At 50.7% G+C, this 27,488-nt stretch overlaps 1 protein-coding gene across 2 annotated transcripts; it reads left to right on the forward strand.

Annotated features, from left to right (window-relative positions):
- The first annotated feature begins 771 nt into the window (after positions 1 to 771).
- Pitx2 (paired like homeodomain 2) lies at positions 772 to 20,423 on the forward strand. Of its 2 annotated transcripts, XM_028856621.2 has the most exons (4): positions 772 to 1,051; positions 4,838 to 4,893; positions 16,480 to 16,685; positions 19,159 to 20,423. In XM_028856621.2, the coding sequence occupies exons 2-4, from the start codon at positions 4,848 to 4,850 to the stop codon at positions 19,720 to 19,722; spliced, it is 816 nt and encodes a 271-aa protein (XP_028712454.1). In that variant the 5' UTR covers positions 772 to 1,051; positions 4,838 to 4,847; the 3' UTR covers positions 19,723 to 20,423. The 2 variants fall into 2 exon arrangements, with proteins under 2 accessions (XP_028712454.1, XP_028712447.1); XM_028856614.2 differs by lacking the exons at positions 772 to 1,051; positions 4,838 to 4,893 and adding an exon at positions 14,654 to 15,603.
- The last annotated feature ends 7,065 nt before the right edge of the window (positions 20,424 to 27,488 follow it).

Here is a 27,488-nt window from a genome sequence, read left to right on the forward strand (position 1 = left end):
CGCTCACCCCATTTTTCCAACTTCTCCACAACCATCTCCACCTCCCCACCGCATCCATCCACCTATCTCCACGGCTGCCCTCTGGATCTCTCCCTTCCCTCCCTCCAACAGCCCCTGCAGCCGTTCTGTGCAGTAACCGGGTCTCCTGCGCTCTGCAGGCCTGAAAGGAGGTCACGCTCGCACACTCACACCCACACTCCCGAAGCCTCAGCCGGATCCAACCAAGGCACACCGCCCTTTGTTTCATTTCGTGGGCCACTTTCCTGGTCCCTTCCTCAAAAGCAACCCAGATTTTGCTCCGCGCGCGGGGAGGTTGGCTGTCTACCCCAGGCCCTGGCCCTCCCACTCAGATTTAGAAGGGCCCCGGCTTTGACGCGCGATCCTTTTCCGTCCCCTCCATCCTATCCTCTCTCTCTTCGCCGCCGCCCCCCCCCCTTCTTGAACCCCAGCTGAAGAGCTAGTCCAGCCACTGAGCCAGCTCCTGTGGAAGCCTCCAGCCCTGGTGCTCCGCTGGCTCCCCCCTCTCACTCCCCCCTACACACACACCGGGTTCTGTGCCCGAACCGCAGCTACCCCGGCACGAGGGCCTCACTTTCCAGCCCTAGTCGCCCCTGCACGCTCCCCCCCCCCGCCCCCCGCGCCCGCAGTGGCCCAAGCGCTGTGCTCGCTCCTTGCTCGCCCAGCGCACAACAGGCTCGGCCGCCCGCCCGCCCGCCCGCGCGCCACTGTGCACTGGAGTTTGGTGGAATCTCTGCTGACGTCACGTCACTCGGCACACGGAGTCGGGAGCGGAGGGAAGAGAGAGGGATGAGCGCAAGGGAGGGGAGAGAGAGTGCGAGACCCAGCGAGAAAGCTGGAGCGCAGCAGACAGAAACTGCCCGCGCCCGCTAGCTTTCGTGGACCCTCTCGGAACTTGGCACCCTCGCGATCCGGCCGGTTCCCCCCCAGGCCCGCTCCACGGCGCTGGCTGTGCAGCCCGAGCCTCCCCGCCGCCTGGCAGTCACCCTGGGAAGCGGTGGGACACGGAGACAGCCGCTCTCTCCGGTAGCGGGTAAGTGGAGGCCCTCTCGCCCACAGAGCTGTGAGATAATGCGAGTCTGGAAATTTGTTCCACTTTGGAGAAACCTCCGCCCTGTGTGATTTGTGGCTCTCCCGGCTTGTTTCTCCCGAGGTAGCGCAGTTGGCAAACAGATCTTGCAGAGCCCTGCTCCGTTTCGTCCTCAGCGGCAGACACTAGAACAATCCTGCCGGGCGCTGAAGTCTAGGGGAAGCCAGACATGGCTGGCATTTAAAACGAGGCATCTTCCCTGAAATTTCGATGCCCACAGGATAGGGAGGAATCCTGCGACCGAGGATTAGCTGACCCAAGATAAAGAGCCGGCTACAAAGTTTCGGCTACTGGAATAGATTAGTCCCTTCCCATCATTACCCATTGGAAAAAAGAGATTCCATCTTAACTGGCAGTTAGTGACCTCTCAGGCCCAAGCGAATTACCTGGGAGCCAGGCCTAGATGCCAAGCCGGCACAATTACTTCGGATTATAAATCCTTTACATTGATCGCCAGTCAACTCCAATCTTGTACTTGAGGAGATGCATTTTAACTGGATGCTGGGAAGCAAATGTTTTTTGCAACCGGTAACTAAGTAAAAAATGCCATTCCAAACAGGGGGAATACGCTAATCTTTATTCCAATTTAATCACCGTCCCTAAACAATTTAAAAATCACACTGTCCTAGGAGCTGGGACATTTTTTTTTTTCTGTTGTGAAGGAGTATTGTATTTTATTAAGGCAAATTAAAATGCGGGGAAACTTTTGCTATTATGAATTACAAAATAGGCATTCATACATTCTAAACTACTTACCGAACAAGTAATCTGATTTTAATAGGTCTCTTTGTATCCTTCTCAGAGCAGTAATCACAACTAAAGATGTTTTAATCAAATGAACTAGCATTTGAAGGCAACTCCACTTAAAATGTATATACCAATCATTTCACAAAAAGAAAAGCTCATAACCAAAATGAATTGAGGATTTGTTTTCTTGTTGATGTGACTGAAAATGAGCACAGGATTTCTATAATCGAACTTTAGTTTTTAAAAAAATGAAGTAGCTGCTTCACTTATGGGATGTTTTGCTTTGCCTCAGCAAAACTACGCTTAAGTTGCCGCCTGCTTTGTCCTGGAAGTTGAGCACGGTCCCCCTTCTGATGCTCCAGAAGCCCAGATTCCACTGAGCTTTAGAGCTGGGCACATGCTAAAATACAGAGCTGTGTTAAAGTGGTGTCTTAATTTCCTTAAATGATTACCCACTGCAAATTAATTTACTGGCTAATCACACCAATTTAGTTCATTTAAAACATATGTCCTCGGTGCTTTTTATTTTTCAGCTTTCCATGAATGGCTGTGCTCTGGGATAAGAAAGTAAATGGGGAGCAGTGACATGGGGATTTTTGGAGTGATTAAAACTGTAGTTTCTTCTACTGTTTCATTCTTGTGTTTGCTCATCAGAAACTGTTTTTAAGCAAACTGCTCCGTTTCTTAGGGCTTGCCTGTCTGTCTGGCCAGAGCTGTGCTGTGCGTGCTAATTGCTGTGTAGTGCTTTTTAACATGATCATGATATAGAATGGAAGTTGACCCACACCAGATTGCTTGGCATATACATCCCAACCAGAATGTGAACTTCTGGCATGAAAATAACTTCAAATCAGGGAACGTCTCCTCTCTAAAATGTGGAGATTAGCCGTCGAAACCATTGTTGTAATCTGGCAGTGAAATTTGTCACACCTTAGCTGCCTTGATAGGGCAAGTTTAAGTATCAGCAGATAAGGCTTGAAGATCTCTCTTTTAAAAAAAAATTCCTCAGTTATTTAGACTGAACCCAGTTATTAGGCCTGGTAATTACATGGAGCATAAAATTAAAGTCTCAGAACCCAGGACTCCTGTTGCTGCAAAATGCATCTCAGAGTCCCAAGGAAGGACGTGTAGCAAGGACCTATGGAACACCGTCTTGATCTTCTTTTCATTCCTTAGGCTGAAGCCTACCCGGTCTTGAAGGTTTGCTTCCCATTGCTTTGTTTGGTCTTCAGCACCAAAGCTTGGGGGTGGGGGGAATGTGTAGTAACCGACTTTGTACCCAGGGATCAGGTCTTTCTTTTCGGTATATTTCAGTTCTTAAATAAATAAATAAATAAATAAATAAATAAATAAATAAATAAATACAACTATACGCAGTTGCCATCTGCAATGCTGTGGCTACCGGCTAATAATGCAGCCAGTTCAGACATATAAAAAAAAAAAAAAAGATTATCGAAATGATGATGCCATGCAAATTTCCCCCGAAATTATCATAAGTAAACATTTGAAGTCTGGACTAATAAAATCCCATCTGTGTTACTTCATATCGAGTTAGTAGAAAGCTGTGATAATGAATTTTGTAATATCTCCCGAACAGACATCTCAATCAGGGACTAATCCTGTGATTTTACTGCAGAATCGCTAAATCTGGAGCCGCCAAACTGCTACTTCTGGGCCCACGGGTCCACAAGGATCGGCAGGGTCCCTCCCACCCCGGTGCTCACTAGCTGGTGGGGGGAACTGCGTGTGGCTCCCCACTCTTGGATCCCCAGGCCACCACACCGGGCGGCCCCTCTTTCCAGGCAGCGCGACCTTGGCCAGAGTCTCCTGGAGCTTGGGTTGCTCCAGGAGAGGCTGAGGAGCATGGAAAGGCAACTCAGGGTAAAACTGGGCCCAGGGCTCCTAGGCCTGCCTCTGCCCCTCGACCAGCCTGGCAAAGCCGGCTGCCACCTCCAGCCCTGGGCTCCAGGAGAAATGGACCCTCCGCTTGCAGGCGTACCCTCGTTAGCAAGAGTCAGGAGCAGAGATTCAAGGGGCCTGAGAAGCCCAGCGCCTTCTTTTCTTTCTTGCCTTGAAAGCAACCACTCCATCTAGCCCTCCGCCACCCACCTCTCCCGGTTTGCCTGTGGCAAAGAAAAGGGGCCGCTGCGTCAAAAGCTTGGCTGTCTGAGCTGCGGTTGGAAATTTGAAAAGGATCTAGCTTGCCTGAGACGGGGAAAGGCAGAGACGGGAGGAGCAGCCTCCCCAGTGCGTTGGGCTTGGCGGCCCCTCCAGAGACGCTTGCCCGGGTCTCCCGTCTGGTTCAGCCCATCGCGTATCTCAGCTCTACGATCTTAAATCATACTTTAGGGTAAATAAAAGGCTGGATGAGTATCTCCAGGGAAAAGTGTGGCTAAATATGGAAACGCGGCTCCTGGTGGATGAGAGGCCCTAATTCAGCTCGCTCCTGGAGCACCCTTAGCCGAGACTCCCTTCCTTTCAGAATTACAGAAAACCGGGGGGAAGTTGCTCTGTGGGACGGGGCAAGCTGTTTTCTGGCCTTCTGCAAATGTTTGCTGAGCTCAAACTGACTAACACCTTATTGAATGGTGATCTCTCTAAAGAGAAGTCTATTCTACCCACCCCCAAATTGTGTATAAGCTTCAGGTTGTTCCCCGGCCTAGGTGCCCTTGAACGTAGTGCCCGCAGCTTCTCCAGAAGCCCGCGGTTTTAATGGCTTCCTAACCTCTGGGCCTTTTCCCCCAGCAACTGGGGACGTAAATCCCTCAAGGTAAACATCGGTGGGAGTCCTGGATTCGAAGCTGGAAAGAGCTGCTCGGCTCCCAGAAGCTCTGGGGCGGCTGAAGCGCGCCTGACCCCCAGCACCTAGTAAGCTGTTAACAGGGGGAGTTGATCCTGACCTCCCCGCAAGGAGCCGCCTCTGGGCCTCCTGCTCCCGACGGCCTCCACTTCTCAAAGCCGTGCCTCTCTTCTGTTTTGCAGATAACGGGGAATGGAGACCAATTGTCGCAAACTAGTGTCGGCGTGTGTGCAATTAGGTAAGAGCCCACTTCTCCAGCCCGGGTCCCTGGAAGGGAGAACTGCGCCAAACTAGGGCGGTGGGGAAGGCACCGGCTCTGTAGGGAGGCCCCCCACAGCAGGAGCTTTCTCGGGGGCAGGGGAGTGTCTATGCAAAAAAAAGAAACCAGTCTAACACAGCCGCGGCCTGGTCTTTGCGGGGAGGTTTGCGCTCAGGTGAAGCAGCGAGGATGGCCCTGACACTCCCGAGGGCTGCCGGTCGAGTGGCCCAGGGACGGATCACCGTCCGCACTGGGTGTTGCCCGGGGTCCCCAGGGCTGGGCACCGCGGTCGGTCCCTCTCTAATGGGGTCTTTGCTCTCTGTCCCTCTTTCTCCTCCGTCCCGCCTCGCCCCCTAACCCTGGCCCTCGCCCGGGGCTCCTTTCCGCCGCCCTCGGGCGTCCCCTGCACGTGGGGCGGGCGCCCTCGCGGCCCAGGCGTGCAGCCCGCGGCCGTTGAATGTCTCTTCTCCAAAGACTCCGAAATCAAAAAGGTCGAGTTCACGGACTCTGCCGAGAGCCGGCAAGAGGCGGCCAACAGCAAGCCGTTCCCGCGGCAGCATCCCGGCGCCAATGGTAAGGGGGAGGGCAGCGCAGGCCGCGCGCCGCCGGGCTCCCGCCTCCGGGCCTCCCGGCCTCCGGTGAAGCGCAGGCGGGCGAAGCCGCCGGAGCCGGTGTCCCCGCTGCAGACCTCAGACAATTGGCTTCTGGGTAGAACGCGAAGCAGCCGACCCGGGGACTTTAATTCCTTTCCACAAATTATACTGCACTCCTGAGACCCAACACCTCTCCCTTTTCTCTCTCCCTGTGGTCTGATCCCCTGCGCACGCCCCAGCCTACCGCGACCGCTCCAGCTGGCGCGCAAAGTGGTCCAACAGCGACCTCTGTCGCTCGTCCGGCCCCACTGCACGCAGCACCACCAGGGCCCACCCCGGTCCCTGAAAGCTCACAGCCATGCCCCACCCAGGCCTGTGGGTGCAGTTTGTCGCGTCCGGCAAGCGCTGTCAAGTTGGGTTGAAGGCTCGCTTCGGAGGGAGGGTCTGGGTTCGGACCACAGCCCTGCAGAGCCTGAGACTGCAACTGTGCGCAGCCCGCGAGGGCAGCTGGGGTGGTGAGCTTCTGTCAGAGAGACCCCCCTGCTGTCCTAACTACTGTGGGTTGGACTTGGATAGTGTGGTTCCTTGGCTGGCTGATTTCATCCTAGACCAGTCTGAAGACTTGGGCAAAAGCTTTAAAAAAAAAAATGTCTCCCACGCACAGCCAAGGCCTTGGAGAAATAGAAATTTGTCCTTAGATAATAATGTATGTATGTATGTAAGAGATGAAGAGGCCTTCTTTTGGAAAACACATGTAAAGTTCCAATTTACGGGGTTTTCTATTCTCCGGGTTTTCCAGGCTCCGTAATAAGTAAGTGCCCAACCTTAGGAGGTTGTTGACCTTTGATAGTGGGAGGAGATAAAACTCCCCACAGCCCTCGGCCCCTAACCCCCTCCTTCCGGATTAAAGTGTAAGGACACAATGTAATGTGTGCCAGAGGGGGTAATTTAGAACTCCCATGAAGTAAACAGAACGTATTACTAAGAAGAAGAAGAAGAAAACACACAAAAAAGCAAAGGCTTTCTCCGTGTTGCTGAGAGAAAAGCATCCTATGTTGAAATAAAACGTCTAAAACAAGCTGCAGCTTCGCTGCGGGACACTGCACACATCCTCAGTTGTCCTGCTGGGCCAGTTAAACGCTCACTTGTCCGGGATTAACCCCAAGGAGTTAAATAGGGGCAGTGTAGAGATAATGTCGGGTGATTTCTGTCATTAAGATTGTGTTAAATTCTTCTTCTGTTTGATAATCGGTCGTAAAAATAAATTATTAGACTGGAGAATGTTTGGGAAATGGTTAAAAATCAAGAGCAGCGATGACTCCCAGAGAGAATGCTTTGTGCAAGCTCGGCCTCGGCTCTGACCGCACCAGGGGAGCTCGAAGGTGACTTCGCAGGGGGCGGGTGGGCAGCCCGCCTTGCAGAGGGCAAGTTACATCCTGCGGGCTTTGACCCGGGGACTCGACCCCCCACCCCCAACCCTGATTTCGTTGACCCAAAGAATTGTTTCTGAAGCTAGGTGGCCTGCTTTTGAGCTGATCGACGCAGGACCCCTTCAAAGAGTCCTTGGTGGAATGAGGTCCTTGTTAGGCGGGCAGAATGCGGCCGGAGCCTACTGAGTCCAGTCCCCACTGTTAAGTGCCCTGGCATTCGCTTTTAATAATAGGAGAAAGAAAAGAAATAGAAAATGTTAAAAGGAGGAAGAGGAAGAGAAAGAGAGAGAGAGAGAGAGAGAGAGAGAGAGAGAGAGAGAGAGAGAGAGAGAGAGAGAGAGAAATGAGAATGAGTAGCCTTTATTTGGAGGCCAGACTGTTCTAAAGCGTGTATGAAAGACTCCTCTTCTCACATTGCCAAAACATCTGTTTTTCTATCTATGGACCGATAGGAAAAATTGCTGTCCAAACGCGTTTAATGACATTAATTTAATAGAGGCATGTGATGGGAAGAGATACTGAAAGCCTTGATTTTACTGGTCGTGTGTGTGTGTGTGTGTGTGTGTGTGTGTGTGTGTGTGTGTGTGTGTGTGAATTGATAGATTGGGGGGGAAAGATGTCATATATGAGTAAGCAAAAGCTTCAGTCACTGCAGGAAGGTCATTAGAGTTAAGTGCCTTTTAGATACTACAAAAATAATGTACAGAATATGCAAACTTCTGATTGGGATTTATTTTCTTGCTTTAGGGGTTTCTTTTATTTTAAAAAGGAAAACATGGTTTTAAGTGGCATGTAATGACAAAGAGAGAGCTCTGATGCTCAGGGATGACCGTACCTCTCCTCCCTCAAACACCCACCGCGGCTAGGTGTTCCTTAAGGGAGACCCCAGTTCGCATCCAACCTAAGCCAGGCTCCTTGATACCTACCATCAGGCTCAAATCTGGAAACTGGAAGCAGTGCAGAGGTGGAGAGGGTTAGTAAAGTAGAGAGATGGCCTGGTCCCAGGAGAGGGAGGCGTTTTGGCCGGTCCCTCAGAAAGGAGCAGAGGCCAGCTGAGGACTTCTCGGAGTTTTTTAGGAACTCTTAAAATGGTCTTGACCTTCAGGAAGAGAACAGAGTGCAGAATCTTTGGAGTCGCTGCAGTAGAATAGGATAGAAGGCCCACAGCGCTGCCCGCCCGCTTGGCCTCAAAGCCTGTCCAGTTCGCCCTGTGACAGACGGCCAGTCCTTCACTCGCTTTCCCCTACCCCCCGCCATGCCATTAATTTTTAAATAGCTTTGACAGAATGGCTGGGCTGAAAGTATTCTGATCGCACCAAGTCCCAGATCCCCCCCCCCCAGGAAGGAAACTCTAAGGTCCCTCCCCATATCCTGGGTCCCCACACACCCCGTCTCCCGGGGTGCCAGCTCAATCTTTTGGAGGACGTGGGTAAACTCTGGCCCTCGAATGGGCACGGCTTCCTTCTTGGGCCCCCACTCACATCATTAGAAAATGCTGGCGAAGCTCGAGCTATGTGGACTTCTAACGTAGCCACAAACGCCAACGGTTCGGTTTCCCTTCGCCACTATGAAGCCCCTTTAAACGGGAGGCCTAAGGAGAGCCATTTAAACCAGCCGGTCGCAAATGCAAAATGGTGGTGCCTGGGGCAGGGATCTGAGCCCTGAGCAAGTGGAGAGATCTTGGCTGTGACGAGGAGGCAAGGTACAGGTGCTAGCTGAAGGAGATCTGAGGCTTGGAAAAGCAAAGCGACCGGAGAGCTGGGTGGTGGCAGTTATCTGTTTTCTTTTCCCCCACTGGACACCACCTCCACCACCATTAAACCTGCAGTGTGCTGGCAAGAAGCGGCCTCTCTGCCAGTGGTTTCCAACCCCCAGCCCCAGAGGGAAATAGTACCAGCTGTCCAGGTAGTTCGTCCCTGATGACCGGTGGCAAGCGTTCTTTGCAGGTGGCGTTCCTTCCGACCGCCTCCATTCTCACTCAAAGTTTCTTTAGCCCGCTTAGGCTGTTGCTCGGCACAGGCTGCTGTTAATATATGCAGCAGTTGTTAGCGCGACTCCGGGGAAAAGGAAATGTATAACGAAAGCTTATTCGTGAGCAGGAATATACTAATGGAACAATCTGATGTCTTCTTAATCCTATGTAAAAAGCTTTGTCGTCTTCCTAATATTGACTGAATGGGTAATTAATGGCTCTTCATCTAGGCGAATACCCTGTAATCCAAGATAGGCAAAAGACAACAAGCCCAAGTTAGAAGACAAAAGGCCCAACTGCAGCCGCAGGCCCCTCCCCGGGGACTCCAACCGGGAAAGTTTCTTCCCCTGGGAAAGAAGGCAGGGGTGGGAGACAAGGACCCATTCTTTCTGAACTTCGCTAACCACCGCGCTTGACCGCTCAGCTCTCCAGACTGCAGCTTTGCTCTCTCCGGCTCTTTTTTCTTTCTTCTGAACTTCTTTAAGATGCACCCATCCAAAAGCCATCCAAAGATCACCCACCCCCAGATGGATTAATGACCCACGTGCGACACAAAAAGGCCCCTAAAAAGCCTCAACAGGACACTCCCTCCTTTTACAAACCAGTGCCTAGAGTCCATTAAGACTAAAGCAGTTGAGGCGTAGGGAAGAACATACTGGAACACGCTCATGCACAAGTGTGTGCGTGTGTGGAAGAACCATCAGGAGTGATGGCGTCCTCAACGTCTTTGTGAGGATCTGACACGGAGTGCCCAAGATTCTCCCAGCATGTTTTGAACAGGCTGACATTTTAATTTAAACCTTTAGAGTAATACATTACGAAGGTTACTACAATGAGGTGGGTTCCTTTTTTTTTTTTTTTTTTTTTTTTTTTTTTTGGTCAGCTGACAGCTTTTAAAATATTATTTCGCTAGGGAAATAAAAGCTTCATCTCAGATTATAGGTGGGTATTTTTGGATTTATGTGATTTATGGTCACCATGGCAACTAATGCTGTATGTTAGCTACCAGCATGTCTGGGAGAGGAAAAAAAAAAAACAGAAAAAAAAGGGGGGAGAGGGAGAGAAAGGAAAAGGAGGAGAACATGAGCTGGAGAGAGAGGATTGGTTTAATCCAATTATTTTTTTTAAGTGACTTCAGTTAGCCGCTTGCACTTCCCAGTCTCCAAACCTGGATATATCTATATTTATTTTCATGTTCCTTCTCTTCCCGGCGGCCTTGCTCTCCTCAGCTTCCCTCTCCTCCTCTCCTCTCTCACTCCCTAGTTTCTTTCCTCCCTCTCTCTCTCTTCTCCACACCCCTATGTCACATTTAAGTATTCCGATCTCATGGCTCAGTCAAGTGGTGCTTTCTATAAATTAAATGAGTGCCTAGTAAACCTGCCATGCTCAGGGGCAAACATGTGAGGGGACATTAGCTGTTCCTGGGTTAGTCATGCCAGCACCCCGCTTCCTCCCACTCTCTTCTGCTTTTCTCACTGGGCAGTGGGGGATACCTCTCAGTGGCACCCTGATACCTCCTTAGGCTGTCACCCCAAACCACTCCAGACTGGAGAGGTAGAGGGATGTTTTCATGGGGCTGCAATGGTAGTTCATCTACAACAGAACTCTCCTCTCTGACAAACCTGGACTTCTTGTTGGGTTTAGGGAACGAGAAAAATCATCCACTCTGAAGCTTTTAATTTGGGGAGGGGTGGTCACTTTCATGGGAGGGGGGATCTTTTCAAGCCTGGTGTCTAAAAACAAAGGGAATAAAGGCCACTTCTCTGGGTACAGTGGCAGGATGCCTCTGACCTCTGTGCCCAACACTACCCACCCACACAGTCACTGCCCATCCTGTGGCCAAGTCCTGGCCAGGCCTAGTCCTTGAGACACCTGCGGCGGCTGTACACACCCCTCCTGATGACCTGACAGTTCAGGGAGACCTCTAATTGAGCCATCTTCCAGGGGCGTTCTGAGGGCAGAATCTTTGCAAAATTGGAGGATTGACTGATTCAGTCTCAGCCCGTACCGTAACCACCAAAAGGGACTGCCCAGACCTACTGCTCACCGAGATGGGGATGGCTCCGGGGACTTTGCTCAACTAACACTAAAGAGTGTGAAATTAAATAAGACTTTAAGACGGGTCATCAATCAGTGGCAAATACCAGCTCAAAACGTGTCTGACCCTGTGTCACAGACCTCCCTCCTGGAGGGTCTTTCTTGGAAGGAGTAAGCAAGAAACCCCAACTGATGGGTCCCGAGTGTCTCCTAACAGGAGGCTTCCTTTCCTTGGGTCCAAGGAGGACACATGACAGAGCCCAGGCTCCCTGACCCCCTTTTATCTTTTCTTTTTCTTTCTTTTCCTTTTTTCTGTTTGTTTCTTGAATAGAAAACTTCTTTGATGATGGCTGAAGTCACCATCATTTCTAGAGTCAAGAGCGTGTGTTCACAGTAGTACTGAACTCACTGAACGTGTGATTTGACTATCCTACCTCTTCTTGGTCTAAGTCACCGGTGACTGTCCACAAATCTCAAGCTGATTACAACTCCAAAACTTGGTCACCACCCCCAAGTCTCCACTGCAAAGCATTTCTTGGTCTCTGTCACACACCTCCACAACCTATTCTGGCATGAACCCTTTGGGTCCTGGAAAGGTGACATCCTACCAGAACTGCTTGGCATATATATGGCAAGTAGGACAGGGTCAGTTGACTGTGAAAAATGTTTTTAAATACATTTGAATCAGTTGTTTGTGTATATGTGTGCTCATGTACATACATGCATGTGTGTGAACAGCTGTATACATGAATATACCTCAATGATGTGCGATTCTGCTTTTACTTTAATCAGCATTCTCTGAATACTGCTTGGATGCCTTTATTCTCTTGACATTAATGATTCCACACAATCTAAAGTTTTTATCTGTTTAGACTTGGCTGTCCGTACATCTGTATCTTTCCAAAATCTCCCATAATTTGGCACTATGAGGAAAAAGCACTTACCCTTGGGTTTTCCATCCATTTGAGGTTCTAGCTGAGGCCGTGTGTGTGTGTGTGTGTGTGTGTGTGTGTGTGTGTGTGTGTGTGTTTCTATATAATGTTCTACCAGAAGAGTGGAACCACCAGAGCGTAAGCTGAAAGTCTCTGGGTTGAATGCAAAATGATGTTGGAAATCTATATGGCTCTTTGCACCTTCTCAGTTTTATTTCTCAGAGAAATAAGTCTTCAAAAAGGTCCCCAGCCTCAAAAACAAACAAATCAGCAACAACAACAAAAACAACTGTCTTTTGACACTTCAGGATTCAAATCTTGAAGCAAAGAAGAGTATGCCCACCAAAGTAGAGAGAATCTTTCATTCTTGATGCAATGGAGTCTATCATGAAATGAAGCATTAATGGGCTGTTGTATCATGATACCCACAGTTATGATGGGGATTAAAAGAAGAAACTAGAATATGATTAGTAAACATATTGGGCAGAAAAGATTCATATTGACTTAGTTATAGGTCATTTGCTGGCAAGTGCACGGGAGAAAAATATTTACTTTACACATATACTTTATGATCTTGAGGGAATTAGAGGAAATTCAATAAGAAAATGGCTAGAAACATTTAAAACCCTTATTTAAGAGACTTAAGCAAATTAGAGTCTTATCAGATAAAACCCACTACAAATGTAAGAACATTGTCTTCAGTGAAACGCTGTGGGGTCTGAGAAGGAGATTGGCCCGCCAAATCTCAGGGATAAAATGCGTCATTTAAGCACCAGATAATGAGTAGAATGTAAATTAATTTAACCTTCTTTACCAACAGGCTGCTGGTGTAATGTGTATAATTTAGCGATAAGGTTGCAGGACCTAATATAGCTGGATGTATGAGTCTCAGTTAACGCAGCCCTGCCACAAGGGCTTGTGTTCTGCTCTGAGCAGGTGTGTGTGTATGTGTTTGTGTGTGGGCAGGACAGGATGAGCTAGAATAAATGGTTAAAAACCAAGAATGCTGACCTAAAGCTTATGAAGAAATGTCTCCTAGTAGACAGATTCTCAAAATGGAATGACAGTGGTGTGACGAGACTGGAAATAAATCTCGTGTTGGTCCTTTGGATGGTCTTGAGTATTTAAGATGGGAAGAATTGTTGATAGCATGGGGGGGGTAAGGGTAGAAGAGAGACAAATGTTATAAATATATCTGTAGTCAGCTTCATCTGCTTAGTGCCAGGCTAAGTTCCCCAACCTTGTGAATAAGGGCTAGGAGGGAATCTGCTCAAGATTCCTTATACTGGCGTTGCAAATCATTGACTGTAATGTCAAACAAATTATGCTCAGGGATGATAACACTAACTCCAGGGTAAAACAATCACCAATGCAGAAACCGGGGGAGAGGGCTAGGTTTGCTTTGTGTTCTTTAGCTGACCTAGGCTGGGGGACAAAAGGTGGTGTGTGTGTGTGTGTGTGTGACTAGATCTCAAGCCCAGAACCTCCTGAGAGCTAGGTAAGAGCTCCAACACTGAGCAGACTCCTCCCTTCTAGTCCCACAAAGAATTTAGAGAGAAAAAAATTATTTTGAATGTGTTTGAATTTATTTCTTTGGAACTTATATTTCCTTTGGAATAATGCTGCACCGTGCTGATGCCTCCACGAGTGACCTATTTTGTTTTATACAAATGAAAAAGACTTTGCTTGTCCTAGTTGGGCAGTCCTCTAGGCTGCACCCCCCTCCTCTCCTCTCCCCACCCCCAGCACAAACCTACTGTTTCTGTCTACTCCTTGAGCTCCCTAGGAAAAGAAAATGACTGTTAAAAATCATCCTTGAAATTGGTCATTTGGCAACGTCCTTAATTGTATGGAAATTCATTAAGGCATATTTTCTATATAATTAGCTCAAGGTTGTTGATTCTACGGGCTAAAGCCTGGATTTGAATCTGATTGATAATAAAGTAAACAAGGGAGTCGAATTTAAAGCATAGCTCTCTCTGGCTAGGACGAACTTAATACAGTGTACAAGGAATTTGAAAGATCTAGGATGTGTCTTAATCAACGTTAAGCAGAATGGATAAGCTTTCAGCATTTCGAAAGCGCTGGGTTAGGGTTTCTACTCTATTGTGAGTTTTCTGTCTGGGGACTAATAAGCATTACAGAGGACGTGATTTGAGGCGACTTTTTATTCATGTATAAATCCAGAGTGAACCACCAAGCAGTTGTTCGACTAAAGTCAAGGTAATTTCCTTTTGACGGGTCCATTTTCTTCTAGATTTCTAATTTATTAGCCTGCCTTTTCAAGACTCTGTCTTCTTTGCAATTAAAGTAAAGCTTCCTCAGATTAGCGCGACATCCACCCGACAGGCGAACGGGGTGGGGGGCGGAATTAAGATGGGGAAAGGTGATTTGCTGGTGTTTTTAACTTCATAGCTTTAGGTAGCACATCTCCTTTCTGTCCTGGCCCGGGGCGTGGGGGAACTCTGGTCTAGAAATGGATGTGGTGAGACACAAAAGGAAGAGAAAAGGGGGTGCTTGCTGAACCTTCTACCTTTTGGTCCTCGACTTTTTTCCCCAGCCCTCCGACCCCAAGCCTCCTCTCTCCACCTTCCAGCCCTAACCAAAAGCCGGGTTGCCTTTGGCCGGGCGGGAGCAGAATTCCCAGGAGCGCGCCTGGGTAGACCCGGTGGGCACAGCCTGGAATTAGTTGGGCCTCGCACTGCTGATAGGTGCAGACAGAACCATCCCTCTGCCACGGCTCGGGGCCTCGCGATTGGTGTGGAGCCACGTCACTCCGACCCCGGGAAGGGTCTGGGAGGAGGCGGAGGCGGGGAGAGCTGGGGAGGGCCGCCGCAGAGTGACGTCTCGCCACCAGGAAGCCCGCCTCTGGTTTTAAGATGTTAGGCCAACAGGGAAACACGGAGCCACAGATCTTGTCCGTCGCTCGCCGGGGTGTCTGGAGCTGAGCTGCGGCGGGGGCCCGGCTCCAGCTCGACGGCCCGAGGGGGGTGTGCGTGCGCGCCGCGGAGGGTGTGCTCGGAGGCCCGCGCCGTGGCCGTGGCGGCTGCAGCCGCCGCGGGGGATCTAATATCAGCTACCTGTCCCTGTCACTCTTGACACATCGCTGTCAGGGCTGCAGCGCGGGGGGCGGGCAGAGCGCGCCCGTAACTGTCCTTATTGGAGGGGTATCTGGGGGAGGGAGGGAGGCAAGAGAAGGGTCTTTGCCCATTCTTGTTTCGCTTTGGATCGTGGAAGTCGGCTCCCTAAAGAGGCTCGCCGCGGCTCCCTCCTGCCCACGTCCCCAAGTCTCCGTTGACCCCCCTGACTTTCGGCTGCCGAACACTTTTGGCTGGAGCCTGCAGCTGGAGAAGACGGGGGGAACTTGGCTGGAGGACTCGGCAGGGCTTGCGTCCCCTAGCTCTGCCGTCTCGGCTCACACGGGGACACTCGGCGTCTAGAGTGCCACCCAGAACCGGCGGCCACCGGGGCTCGGCGGGCGGTAGCCCGGGACTCATAGCGTGCCGCACTTCCCTCGTCCATGAACTGCATGAAAGGCCCGCTGCCCTTGGAGCACCGAGCAGCCGGGACTAAGCTGTCGGCCGCCTCCTCACCCTTCTGTCACCATCCCCAGGCGTTAGCCATGGCTTCGGTCCTGGCCCCTGGTCAGCCCCGCTCCCTGGACTCCTCCAAACACAGGCTGGAGGTGCACACAATCTCCGATACTTCCAGCCCTGAAGCCTCAGGTAAGGCGCCGCGCTGCCCCCACGGACACTTGAGCGCAACCCCCCGGCGCCTCCTGGTCCTCTTGATCCCCGAGGAAGTCGCCCCCTCCTGGGGGAGGCGTGGTGGGAGTGGTCGTTCTGTTAGCTCAACGCAGAACTTCCGGGAGCCGTAATTCTAGTGACCCTGTCCCTTCCATTCGGTCCCCCACCGATTTGGTTCCTGTGGCGCGAGTAATCCGGCACACGCCACCGTGTCTACCTTGGTTTTTTCAGGTCACAAATGCCTCAGCATTTCGCTCCAGGGACGTTCAGGGGCCGCCCCACCTCTACCCCTATTCTCTTGTTGGCCTTTACCTCCCAAGGAGCCTCCCTCCTTTAAAAAGTATTTCTGAAACTGCTTAGAAAGGCCCTTGGCAACGAGACCTAACTCCCCGCCCGGTGAAGAGCTGGCCAACTTGGATTCCTACCTGTATCCCAACATCCACTTTCCTAGCCTTCCAAAACTGTGAGGAAATCTGAGGTTTGGGGGATGTTGTCTGTAAACCACGCACATGTGCGTGTCTTGAAAGATGTGCCTTCTCAGGGCTGTATGCTTGCGAGCAAAGGCTATAAAAAACGAGTGTACCGCCTCAGTGAGATAAACGTGTAAATAAAACGTGCGGCGCTGGGGGAGGGGAGGAAACGGGGCGCACACACCCACACTTCCACTGCTCACCCCCAGACGCAGCGCTCCCTATGGAACTGAGTCGCCGGGCACAGCCCTGTCCCCATCCAGCAGCCGGGCTCCCGGTGCCATCTCTGCCACCCGACCCGGTTAGGAGCTCACGTTTTGCAAGTGGGAACCTAACCGAAACTGTGTGTGTTTTCTTTTTGTTCTGTTTTGTTTTGCTGTTTCAGAGAAAGATAAGGGCCAGCAGGGAAAGAATGAGGATGTGGGAGCCGAGGACCCCTCCAAGAAGAAGCGGCAACGCCGGCAGAGGACTCACTTCACTAGCCAGCAGCTGCAGGAGCTGGAAGCCACTTTCCAGAGAAACCGCTACCCAGACATGTCCACGCGCGAAGAAATCGCCGTGTGGACCAACCTTACGGAAGCCCGAGTCCGGGTAGGAACCAGCACCCAGTCTGGGAGAACGGAGGGGAAGAAGGCCTTAGCTTCAGACCCTGCAGCGCGGGGGTGGCGGTGGAAGTGGTGGCTGCAAGGCAGCTGGGCGCCGGTGGGAAGCCGCTTTACAAGCAGCCAAGGCCGAAGGCCTCCAGGCGGCCAGTGTGCCCCGGGTTACTGCTCCCGGTTCCCAGACGGAGCGGCTGGCCTGGCGCAGGCGCCGAGAGCCTCACCCGCTCTCTGCCGGGCCACCCGGCGCCCTCCCAAGCTGAGCCGCGCGGGCATTCCTCAGCAAAGGGCATTGTGTTCCCGGCTTGCCGTCGCCAGACGAGCGCCAATAAAATCCCTCCCCGCCAGGAGCTGTGAACAGGCTCCAACCTGTGCGCCTAGAACAAGAAAACCCTCCAGAAACACGCAAGGGTTGGCCTCCCTGGAGAACCTTCGCGCCCAGCCGGGCCCAGCCTTTTCTCTCCGCGGCTAGCAAGAGTTGCTCACAGGTCTTTTCCGGGGCGGGTTTTTCAGCCATTCAGATTTCTCTCACACTCAACTACCTAGTTTTGTAATCCTTAGAAGTAACGACTGTACTGCTAGCACTTTTAGAAAGAAAGGAGAAGAAAGACGGTTTAATTTGGTTTATTTATCTTCTCGAGGAAGTTCAGCTCTTTGAAGGCTGTACTCAACATCCCTCGCTTAATTATAGTTATAGATTTATAAAGAGAGCTTACCTTTACTCTGTAGCAAATCTGCTCCTTTACGGACTGGAAAAAAAAAAAAAAGCTTAAATAAATTACCCAGTAGCAGTATCCTGGTTTAACGCCGGTCGGTGGGAATTTCCAAAATTGTTAAGATTCTGAAAGAGGAAAAATGGAACCCAGGAAACTCCAGAGATCGCTGTTTTATAAAACGCAGTCTGTGTAGAAGAAAGAAAGGGGGAAAAAGAAAAGGGGGGAGCAAAAAGAAAAAGAATATTAAACTACAACGAAAATAAAAAAACTACAGTGTATTCCCAAAGCCAAGAGAAGGAAGACACTGTGCGCGGCACGGCTGCTGGCTAGTGGCTGTGCCGGCTGATAAAGGAGCCGGGAAGAAGTGGAGAGTGGTTTTAGTTTAACTGCGGGAGCCCGCGCTCCTGCTGGGGCCGCGTGGTTTTGAGCAAGGTCAGTCTTTCTTGAGCTTTCTTTCGCATCAGGGAACGGCGGGCCTCGCACGTATTCTCCTCGCCTGGTCAAAGTTTAGAAGGCCTGGAGTAGAAATGACAAGTGATTAAAATAAAGACACAATTTGTCTTTCCCTGAAATCCCCGGGGAGAGCCCTCCCACCCCACCCGCTTCTCCGCGGCCCTGTCCCTCGGCAGCGGGTGCTTGCTCCAGCTCTCCCTTGTTCAGCCAAGTGCGTGAGGCTTGCTTTTTATAGCAATCGAGTGCAAAGAGGAAGGGGGAGAGGAAAAAAAAAAAAGGAAATCAAGAATGAAAGGAAAAAGAAAAAAAAGCGGATTAGACGGCTGGGCGCGACGGAGATGTGTAATGTGAAACATCACCAGTGTCAGCTCTGAGCGGCTGGGCCAGGCCTCGCTCCAATACACAAAAGCCGCTGTCTGGGGGCGACGGGTGGGCCCGGTGTGGATTGGAAGAGGGGTTGTGGCGGGGCCACCGGACGCGGGGTTGGGGGCTGGCCAGCTGGAGTAGCTCCCGCAAAGCCGAACGGCGGCACTGGTCCTGTCCCGAGCTGAGCCGGTAGCTGGCGAGGCCTGGGTGGGAGTGGGATGGTACAGAACAAGACGGAGGGAGGTGGAGGGCTGTGGACAGGCTGGTTCCGGATTCCCAGTTTGCCCAGCTCCTGGGATTTAACGAGCAGACGAGGAGGTGGGCTTTTTGCCTTTTATTTGGTTGTTTTTTCTAGGAAAGAAAGGGTGTCGCGTCGGGGTTCTAGCGCGTTGTTTGGGTGGGGGTGGGGGCGAGCATGGAGGTGCTGGGGGGAAGGGAGGGGTCGTGTGGGAGGAGAGTGGGTGCCCTCTCAGTGCCTCTGGTCCTCGTCGCTGGATCTGTGGCTTTGGAACGGAAGCAAGTTTGCAGGGTCCGGGAATGGCCCTGTTTGTTTTGCAGTGTGTTTGGACCCCAGGTAGGGCCTAGGTTGGGGGGATCAAGCGACCAGGCGTTCGACCGGGCCTTGCGGCACAGGTCAGAGCCCAGGCGCTCGAGCTGCAGAGAACCAGGCCTCGGAGCTTTACCAAGGCCTGGGACAAGCGCCAGCCAGTACTGTTTTCACTATTCTCAGTGGCTTGTAGACCGCAGGGACGGACGCGGGGCAGGCAGCAAGAGTGTGACCCGGGTTGGCCTCTGGCACTTTGTGTGAACGAGTTATTTTTATTTATTTATTTATTTATTTATTTATTTATTTATTTATTTTTATTTATTTTTTTTTACTAATCATTGTCTCTGTGTCCCCTGTCTCACCCCTTATTCCCACTACCCCAGGTTTGGTTCAAGAATCGCCGGGCCAAGTGGAGGAAGCGCGAACGCAACCAGCAGGCCGAGCTGTGCAAGAACGGCTTCGGGCCGCAGTTCAACGGGCTCATGCAACCCTACGACGACATGTACCCCGGCTACTCCTACAACAACTGGGCCGCCAAGGGCCTCACGTCGGCGTCCCTGTCCACCAAGAGCTTCCCCTTCTTCAACTCTATGAACGTCAACCCCCTGTCGTCGCAGAGCATGTTCTCCCCGCCCAACTCCATCTCCTCCATGAGTATGTCGTCCAGCATGGTGCCCTCCGCGGTGACCGGCGTCCCGGGCTCCAGCCTCAATAGCCTGAATAACTTGAACAACCTGAGCAGCCCGTCGCTGAATTCCGCGGTGCCGACGCCCGCCTGTCCTTACGCGCCGCCGACTCCTCCGTACGTTTATAGGGACACTTGTAACTCGAGCCTGGCCAGCCTGAGACTGAAAGCGAAGCAGCACTCGAGCTTCGGCTACGCCAGCGTGCAGAACCCGGCCTCCAACCTGAGTGCTTGCCAGTACGCAGTCGACCGGCCGGTGTGAACCGCGCCCAGGGCGCGGGGATCCGAGGACTGTCGGAGGGGGGCAACTCTGCCCCCAGAAAGACTGAGAATTGTGCTAGAAGGTCGTGCGCACTACGGAAGGAAAGAGGAAAAAAGAAGATAGCCGGAGGAAAAGAAACCACTGAATTCAAAAAGAGGGCGCCTTTGATTTCAAAGGAACGCCCCCAAGCGTCTGACATCTTTCGCTGAAAGTATTTCCAACAGTTGCAAGAAGGCGCGTACACCAACAAATGCTTGACTGGATATGACATTTTAACATTACTATAAGCTTGTTATTTTTTAAGTTTAGCATTGTTAACATTAAAATGACTGAAAGGATGTATATATATCGAAATGTCAAATTAATTTTATAAAAGCAGTTGTTAGTACTATCACGACAGTGTTTTTAAAGTCTAGGCTTTAAAAGAAAGCATGTTATACAGAATCGGCTAGAATTTTCGCTTGCGAGCAAAGGAATGTATATACTAAATGCCACACTGTATGTTTCTAACATATTATTATTATAAAAAATGTGTGAATATAAGTTCTAGAATAGTTTCTCTGGTGGATGCATTGTTTCTGAAACTGCTATGTACAACTATCCTGTGTATAACATTTCGTACGATATTATCGTTTTACTTTTCAGCAAATATGAAAAAAAAAATGTGTTTTATTTCTTGGGAGTAAAATATACTGCATACACATTGGTGTGGATTCTTTCTCCCTTTCTCTGTCACCTGGCCAGGATGCCTCAGTCACTGCCTCCTAAACAAACCAGTTTCCTCCGCCCGCCTCATCAAATATACAGGGCAGTATTTAAATTCAATAGAAATAGATTCCAGCCATTCTCTGGAAACTAAAAGAGGAAAAGAAGGGTGCTGAGCAGGTGGGGGAGCCAACGTGTTGTGTGTCTCTGATTTTTTTTTTTTTTTTGGCCTAACTGCATAAGATGCCATTGCTGCTAACAAATAATACCAGAGAAAGAAGAAAGGTGGAAGAAATTTTGAAGTATGCCAACCAGCTTGGAATGATTCCTAAGCTCACTCAGTCAGAGGGGAAAACCACACCTCCAGCCAACTGTTCCGGAGAAATATGGGAGTGTGTACACATATACAGTTTACACACATAAACTTCTTAGAAGGGACACAGCTATAATAAATTTACAAGGAAACACCTTCAGTTCAAAATATTTAGGCCTCCACGTTTATCTCTGAGGCTTAAGGAGAGAGATCCTTCATTTATATTGTATTACTATTTCCAAGTCCTTTGGAGACATGGAAAGAAACAAAGACCATTTCTAATAACCACAGCAGTTTCAGTGTGTCAAAGAACCCAGGGGTCGAGGGTTAGAGTGGAGTTTCCTGGGCCTTGTAGAGCAATATGTAGTTGAGGCAAAGGTCATGCTCCCTGTGTTTTGTTTTAAATAATATTGACCCATTAATTCTAAACCTGCTTGTTCCTGAAATTATACAGGATTATAGTTTGCAAACTGCAGGACAATGAAGCAAATCAAGATGAATTACAGCTTGGGCCCCCCTCCCCCCATGCTCTGACATCTAAACAGGGAATGAGGTCCATGTGAGTGTGTTTGAAAGAACTTTAAGCCCTCCTTCCAACGCAGCGTTTTAGCTCCTTTTTGTTAAATGTGAAATTTGATTTCGTAACCAATAGTAGCAAATAAGGCTAACTCCATAAGACTTCACGGCCTAGGCGCCAGGAGGGTCACCCGAGGGTGTGCTGGGGCCTTTTGTTATTTTTGCCCCTCACTCCAGCCCCGCCCCCCACAGTATGCTAGGACAAACACCACCCAGGGAACTGGTAGAGAAAAGTGGCCTCCGGTTTTCTGAAGCCAAGAAAGCTGGTGTTTTTGCGCTTAAGTTCTTTTTATCTCACCGAAACTCTACCTAGGAGCTTTCGGAGCTCAGACGCCGAGTCTTTGTTCTGCGAGGATCTGCTGCTGCTGTTTAAACAGATCGCAGATAATATCCCCGATTTAAGATCAAGTGCTCCGTGCACATTAACTTTCTTTCTCTTGAAAGCTTTGCCCCTGTCCTGGGCCGGGATCACGCGGCGGTGGGGGGCAGATAGAAGAAGGCCTTTGGACGAGGGTCACCTCCGTCCTTGTTCACTTGAGAGCAGTGGAGAGGAAAGCCGTCACCCAAGGCGGACTTTGCCTTCTGGAACAGGGAAGGGGGGGTGGAGTGGGGGAGCCAGTCGGTGTCTCTCTGAGAGCTGAGAGGGGGAGCGAACTGGGTAAAAGATTTGGGGATCCTGCCTGGAAGGGCCGCAGAGGGCAGCTGGCTGGGTTTACTTCTCCGGCTGGTCTAACCCAGGGTGACTTGGGAGCCTACGTTTAAAGAGGTGAGTCTCAGCCTAGTTTGTTGGCCCAACTTGAATTCTGTTAGAGGAGATCAAAGTGAAAATAATAAATAAATAAATAAATAAATAAATAAATAAATAAATAAATAAATAAATAGTTAGCACTTCCCCGACTTTCAGAGGTTCAGACTGGGGGCGGAGACTTGGGACAGAAGATAGGCCCATCTCAGACACCTCCAGTACGTTCTCTGGACTTCCATTCCGGCCTCGTCCAGGACTCACAGGCTACTCACCCTCCAGGCAGCTCCTCTCTTTACCCTAGAGCCGAGGAAGCCTAGTTCCCGAGCGGGTGGAGCCTGCCCCCTCACCCCTCCCGCTCCTGCGCGGATCGCCCCCCCCATCCCACCCCCTCCAGCCATCGCCACCTCCACCACCTCAGTTCCACTCAATCGATTTTTGCTGCATGTCAACACTTATTACCGGTGAGTGTGAGGGTATTTTTTTCTCCTTCTCTAGGTCTCTTAATGATTTCTGAGCTAGTTGTGTATTAAAGGTGCTTAAAGAAAACTTTCAGGTAATCTATAGCATGAAGACCAGCCTCCCCCGCGTGGGTTCAAACATGGCGAGCGAGCGAGCAAGCGAGCGCTTAACGGGAGAGCCAGGCCTCAGTGGCCTAGGTGCCCAGTGGCTCACCTCAGGGAAAGCTAGAGTAAACCGGGCTTAGAGCGAAGGAGGCCTTCTTAGCCCGACCGTGGGGTAGGCTCTAGGTCCTGCTCACCCACCCACTTGCTACACACTCGAATTTTCATCCCCCTTGATGGCTACATTAAAGCTGGGTTTTTATTGTATATATATAAAGACTTTTTAAAAAAGTCTCCTTAGGGTCTTCAGACTCACCATTCTTCTAATACGGGATTCGCTTCAGGTTGGCGGAGGCTGGGAGAAAGGTGTATACGACCCACATTCCTCTTCATCACCTCCCAGTTCCTAAATCTCAGAGGTAATGCCCAGAACTTACTTATAAATGCAATGGGAAGAGAAATACGATGGCAAAGCCCCAGCCCCGCAGGCAACCTGATCCGAAGAGGAATCCACTCCTCCCTGACCTGGTTTTTCTCGCCCCAGACCTCCCCACGAGGTACTGAAACCTGGGGTCCTCTCGGGAGTGTAAGAACACCACCAACAAATAATGGGGGGAAATAGTTATCTTTAAAGTCCCAATGGTCCTCAAAAGTCCTATAAATTAACCCGTGGAGAACAGCGAACCCTTTTAAGGGGTGTCTATAAAACTCCTGCGCGTCGGGGAAAGAGGACAACCTCCCCGCCCCCTGTCACGGTGGTGACCAAAACAAAGGTCTGTCCTTCAATCCACATCCAAATCCACGAGTCTCCGACGCCTGTCGCCCAGCTCCCCAGGCCTCAGGCGGCCCGCCACAGATCTAAACTAGATGGGGAGTCCCGGCTGGGAGGTTTAACTTTTTTTTTTTTTTTTTTTTTTTTGAGCCGAGGAGAGAGGGGGGGTGGTGTAACCAGATCAGAGTCTTTATGAATATAGACTCCCCATTGATTGATTTATAAACCCCCAGCGAACTGCAGTTAATGTAAGCAAGCACGCTGACATGCAAGAGACGCGGTGGAATCAGGTCTGAAAAGGAATGGAAGGGAACCCCGGTAGCAGATTTTTCAGAGGAAATTAAAAAGAAAACTCCCTCCTCCGTCCTCCCAAATCATTGCGTTTTAATTTAACCTGAAAAACGATCATTCTAGAGGAGATGTTTTTCAAATGAGCTGTTAGAAATACCTCTATGGGCACATAACTGGTTTACCTATTCAGATTTTTAGCACATGAAACCGTGGAGATTTTATGCCGATCTTCAAAGGTGTCACCTCCTCCTTTCTCCTGCTCCCCCCTCCCAAGGGAGACCTTTTCAGTGTTGATTTTTCTATCTGAAAAGATGGAAAGTAGAATTTATTGTGTTCAGGATGCATGGTTTTCATTTCTGCACTGAATATTTTATGTTCTATGTAAATGGTGGTTTTAGATTTTTGTTTACGGACTAAGGAAGTCCTGCAAGAAATAAAATGCCCCCATTAAAGTAGTTAATTCTACTTAATTACGCTAAAAATCACAGTTTCTCCTTTTGTGGCGATGCACTGTAGCAGTTGTGGAAAAGGGAGATACTTGAAGCTTAAGCTACTTAGCTGAAGAATGCCTAATAGACCCATCTAGCTTCCTTTTAATTTAAAACATGCTTTTAAAAACATTCAGTGGCCGTATGGAGAAGATATTTACTTTGGGGTGATAATGTTGCAGGCTGCCTTTCTTCCTCTGTCTTTCTAAAAGGAGGCTAAATGAAGTGGAGGCTAATTAGTTGCTCTCCAACCAGTGTGGGTGGGGTGGGGTGGGCATAGCCTGCGATTTTGATGGATGTTTCCCCGTTCGGTTCTCCTAATCTTCTGGTAAAAATGTTTAAGGTCTCGTCGGGTTTTCTCTCCCTGTCTTTTCCGCCTCACTCTCTTCTTTGCAGCCAGCCAAGGTTTTGCTTTGTTTTGTTTTGCTGTTTTCTTCCACTCACCCTTCCCCCTCTTCTAGCAATTTAGAAAATGGCCCGTAGTGCTGGAGGCTGATGAGCCAAAATTAAGTCTTGGGGTTGTTTGTTTCCTTAGAGCCAAAGCTTTCTTGCTCAAGATTTAGAAAAGTCCTTTTGCTTCCTTCAGTGAGCCTCAGCGCACAAGGTCCGGAGCTGAAACCCTTCTTTCTGCTAGTCGCTTTGAGATAATACCTAGAACCCTCCTAACTGTCCCTGATAGAACAGTGAGGCAGGATTTCGATTGTGTCTCGGAACTCGGCCAAGTGACAGCCCAATTCGCCTGCTCTGCCTCTGTCAACAGCCCCAGCAACTAGGTACCACCGCAGGGTTGATTCCTGCACAGGAAAAAATTAAATTAAAAAAGAACTGTGATGGCATCCTTCCCTATTCTTCAGGATGGAGAAGGGCAAGGCTTTCTTAGGCGTCACTTCACGCCAATGCCTGCGTTTGGTTGACCGCCTGTCTCCCAGACAGCCTTCACCTCGCTGTGTGCGGGCGTGGGGGGAGGGGAAGTCTGCGGACAGAGGTGGAGACCCTGCCAGCCATCCTCAGGACAGGGCTTTGCCTGCCACAGCTCAGGGCGACAGATCTCTTTGAAAATAAAGTAATATCAAACAAAAGAAAGTGAAATAAAAGCCTTCTGCGTGCTCTGGGCCTCGGGCGAATGTTCATTCCCAGGACTTCACCAACCTCAGCGCCTCGGGTCCCCGCTGAAATCCAGGAATGGTGTCGGGGGAGTTGATCTTGTCTGATGAGGTGGTGACTTATCTATTTCAATGACAAAGGGGTGGATCCTGTCTGAGACTGCTGGACTGCCCTTCCAGGCTTCAGCTTCCCGGCCCGGAGCTTCCCAAACTCCGACCTCCTTCTCCTACACAGCTGGACGGGTTTGCCAATTACCAAACACCAGGCCCGGGGCAGCTGGACAGGACCTTTCGGACCCTTTCCGCCAGGCCCACTGAGCTTGGCTCTTCAGATCATCCGGGTGCCGCGGCTCCACCTGAGCGTCCCCCTCAAGGCCAGCTTCTCCTGGGGCCGCTAGACCCAGTGGCTCGGTACGGCCCAGTTCTGTGGCTGTCCACCGATCACCGCAACCGCTTTATCTCAAAGTCCTGGCTTTTTGTTTTATTTTGGTTTTGGTCGGAGGTAAGAGCGAGGGGCGGCGGTAAGAGGTTGGCCCTCCCTTTAATCTAATCGTATTTCCCGAGACAGTAGGAGAATATGGAGCCCCGAGGGCCACCTACGCACGTCCAGGTTCGCTCTCCTGCAGCTCAGCGTGGTCTCCGTGTCCCTCCACCTAATACAATCTGACCTAATCAGTAGCTGGACCCACTTCCCCACTCCCCTCCCGCGCCCGCAGCCAGTAGCCCCGGATCCCGGGTCCAACACCTTTGGCTGGGGCACTTCGGATGGCTGCAGAGTCCCGCTGTGGAGGTGCACGGACCCTAGCGCTTGCGTCCTGCAAACGCGGAGAGGGGCCCCGGACCGCAGGGTTCCGACACAGTCAGGGCGCGACCTTGTAGCAGATGTCCCAGAGGCTGCGGTGTGGGGCAGGAGGAGCCCTCCCCTTCACATCCCTTCTCACCCTCTCCCGGCCTCTGCGTCTTCACTCCTGAGCGGCCATATACCTTGAGTGGGTCACCCCTGCCTGCCTGCCTGCCTCCTTCAAGATGCCTCAAACCCAAGGGTTAAATATTAACCGGCCAGAGCTATAGAGTGAGGTAAAACGTTACATATAAAAATGAATCATCTATCCGATCCCAGGAGAGACAGCCTATAGCCAGCTCTACGTCTAGGGAAGATCAGGCCACATCCCCTGTACCTACTCCACTGACTGCTCCAACCCACGGACCATTCTGCCGCAGGTGGCCAGGGACAGACACCCGACAGCCAATCATTCTTCTTGCGGAGCCTCAGGTTAATTGAGGGTTTTGAACACAAGCAAAAGTCCTTTCGAGAAAGGTCAGGGACAGCATTTCATCTCTTATAGGAGTTAATGGAGGCAGCCTTTAATCTAAGAGGACCCCCCTGGCCTCGAGGTGAAGGAGGAAAACCCCGGCGGTCCCTCTGGCATAGCTGGGAGGCTGGGTGGGTGGGTAGCAGGGTAATGGGCAGAGTCCGGATCAAAGGCCAGTGGTGGGTAGCTACAAGCTTATAGGGCTGGCCTGGGTTGAGTACCCTGGCCTGAGATCCTCGGGAAAACCACTCATACTCGCCCCCACCCCCACAGGCTTTACCTTTTCTCACTCTGACCTATTTGTTTCTAGCAACAAAAAGTAACCAGTGTTCTATGCAGATTTAGGAGGTAGGCCCAGGCATCCAGTCACTCCAAACACACCGAAAGATAACAGGAACTGAAGGGATAAGGGACTCCGCGCTTTCTAACTTCTTGTGCCCTTACCTGGGAAACACTAATAACTCTGGCGCAGGGCAAATTCCTGGGTAGGAAGGTGATTTGGTTTCTTTCTCTGGTTTTCCCTCAGCCTAATCATCCCTTCCCCTCTCCCACTGAGGTGGGGGGAGGAGGGAAGGAGAGGGGGGGAGGAGAGAGAGAGAGATGGGTGCACATTAGAGAAAGATGTACTGCCCCATGAAGTCCCTAGGCATTGCCAACAAGCTGCAGGAAAAGTCCCTGCCTCCTAAGAAAATTGAATCATTTCTCCCCCCCAAAGCACCAGTTTGATTTAGAACACACTGCCTGGCTTGCAGTAACTGTTCAGCACCCTTGCCCTGGCAGGTGGCAATCACCATTCTCCCCAACTTGGACCCTGCCTCTGACCTGGTCCCTGAAGCAGCCCCATTTTCACTGAGAGTATTCGCCTAAGTCTTTGTACTTAGTGGGTACCAAAAAAAAAAT

Source organism: Peromyscus leucopus, chromosome 6, assembly GCF_004664715.2.
Source record: "Peromyscus leucopus breed LL Stock chromosome 6, UCI_PerLeu_2.1, whole genome shotgun sequence".
Lineage (NCBI taxonomy): Eukaryota > Metazoa > Chordata > Mammalia > Rodentia > Cricetidae > Peromyscus > Peromyscus leucopus.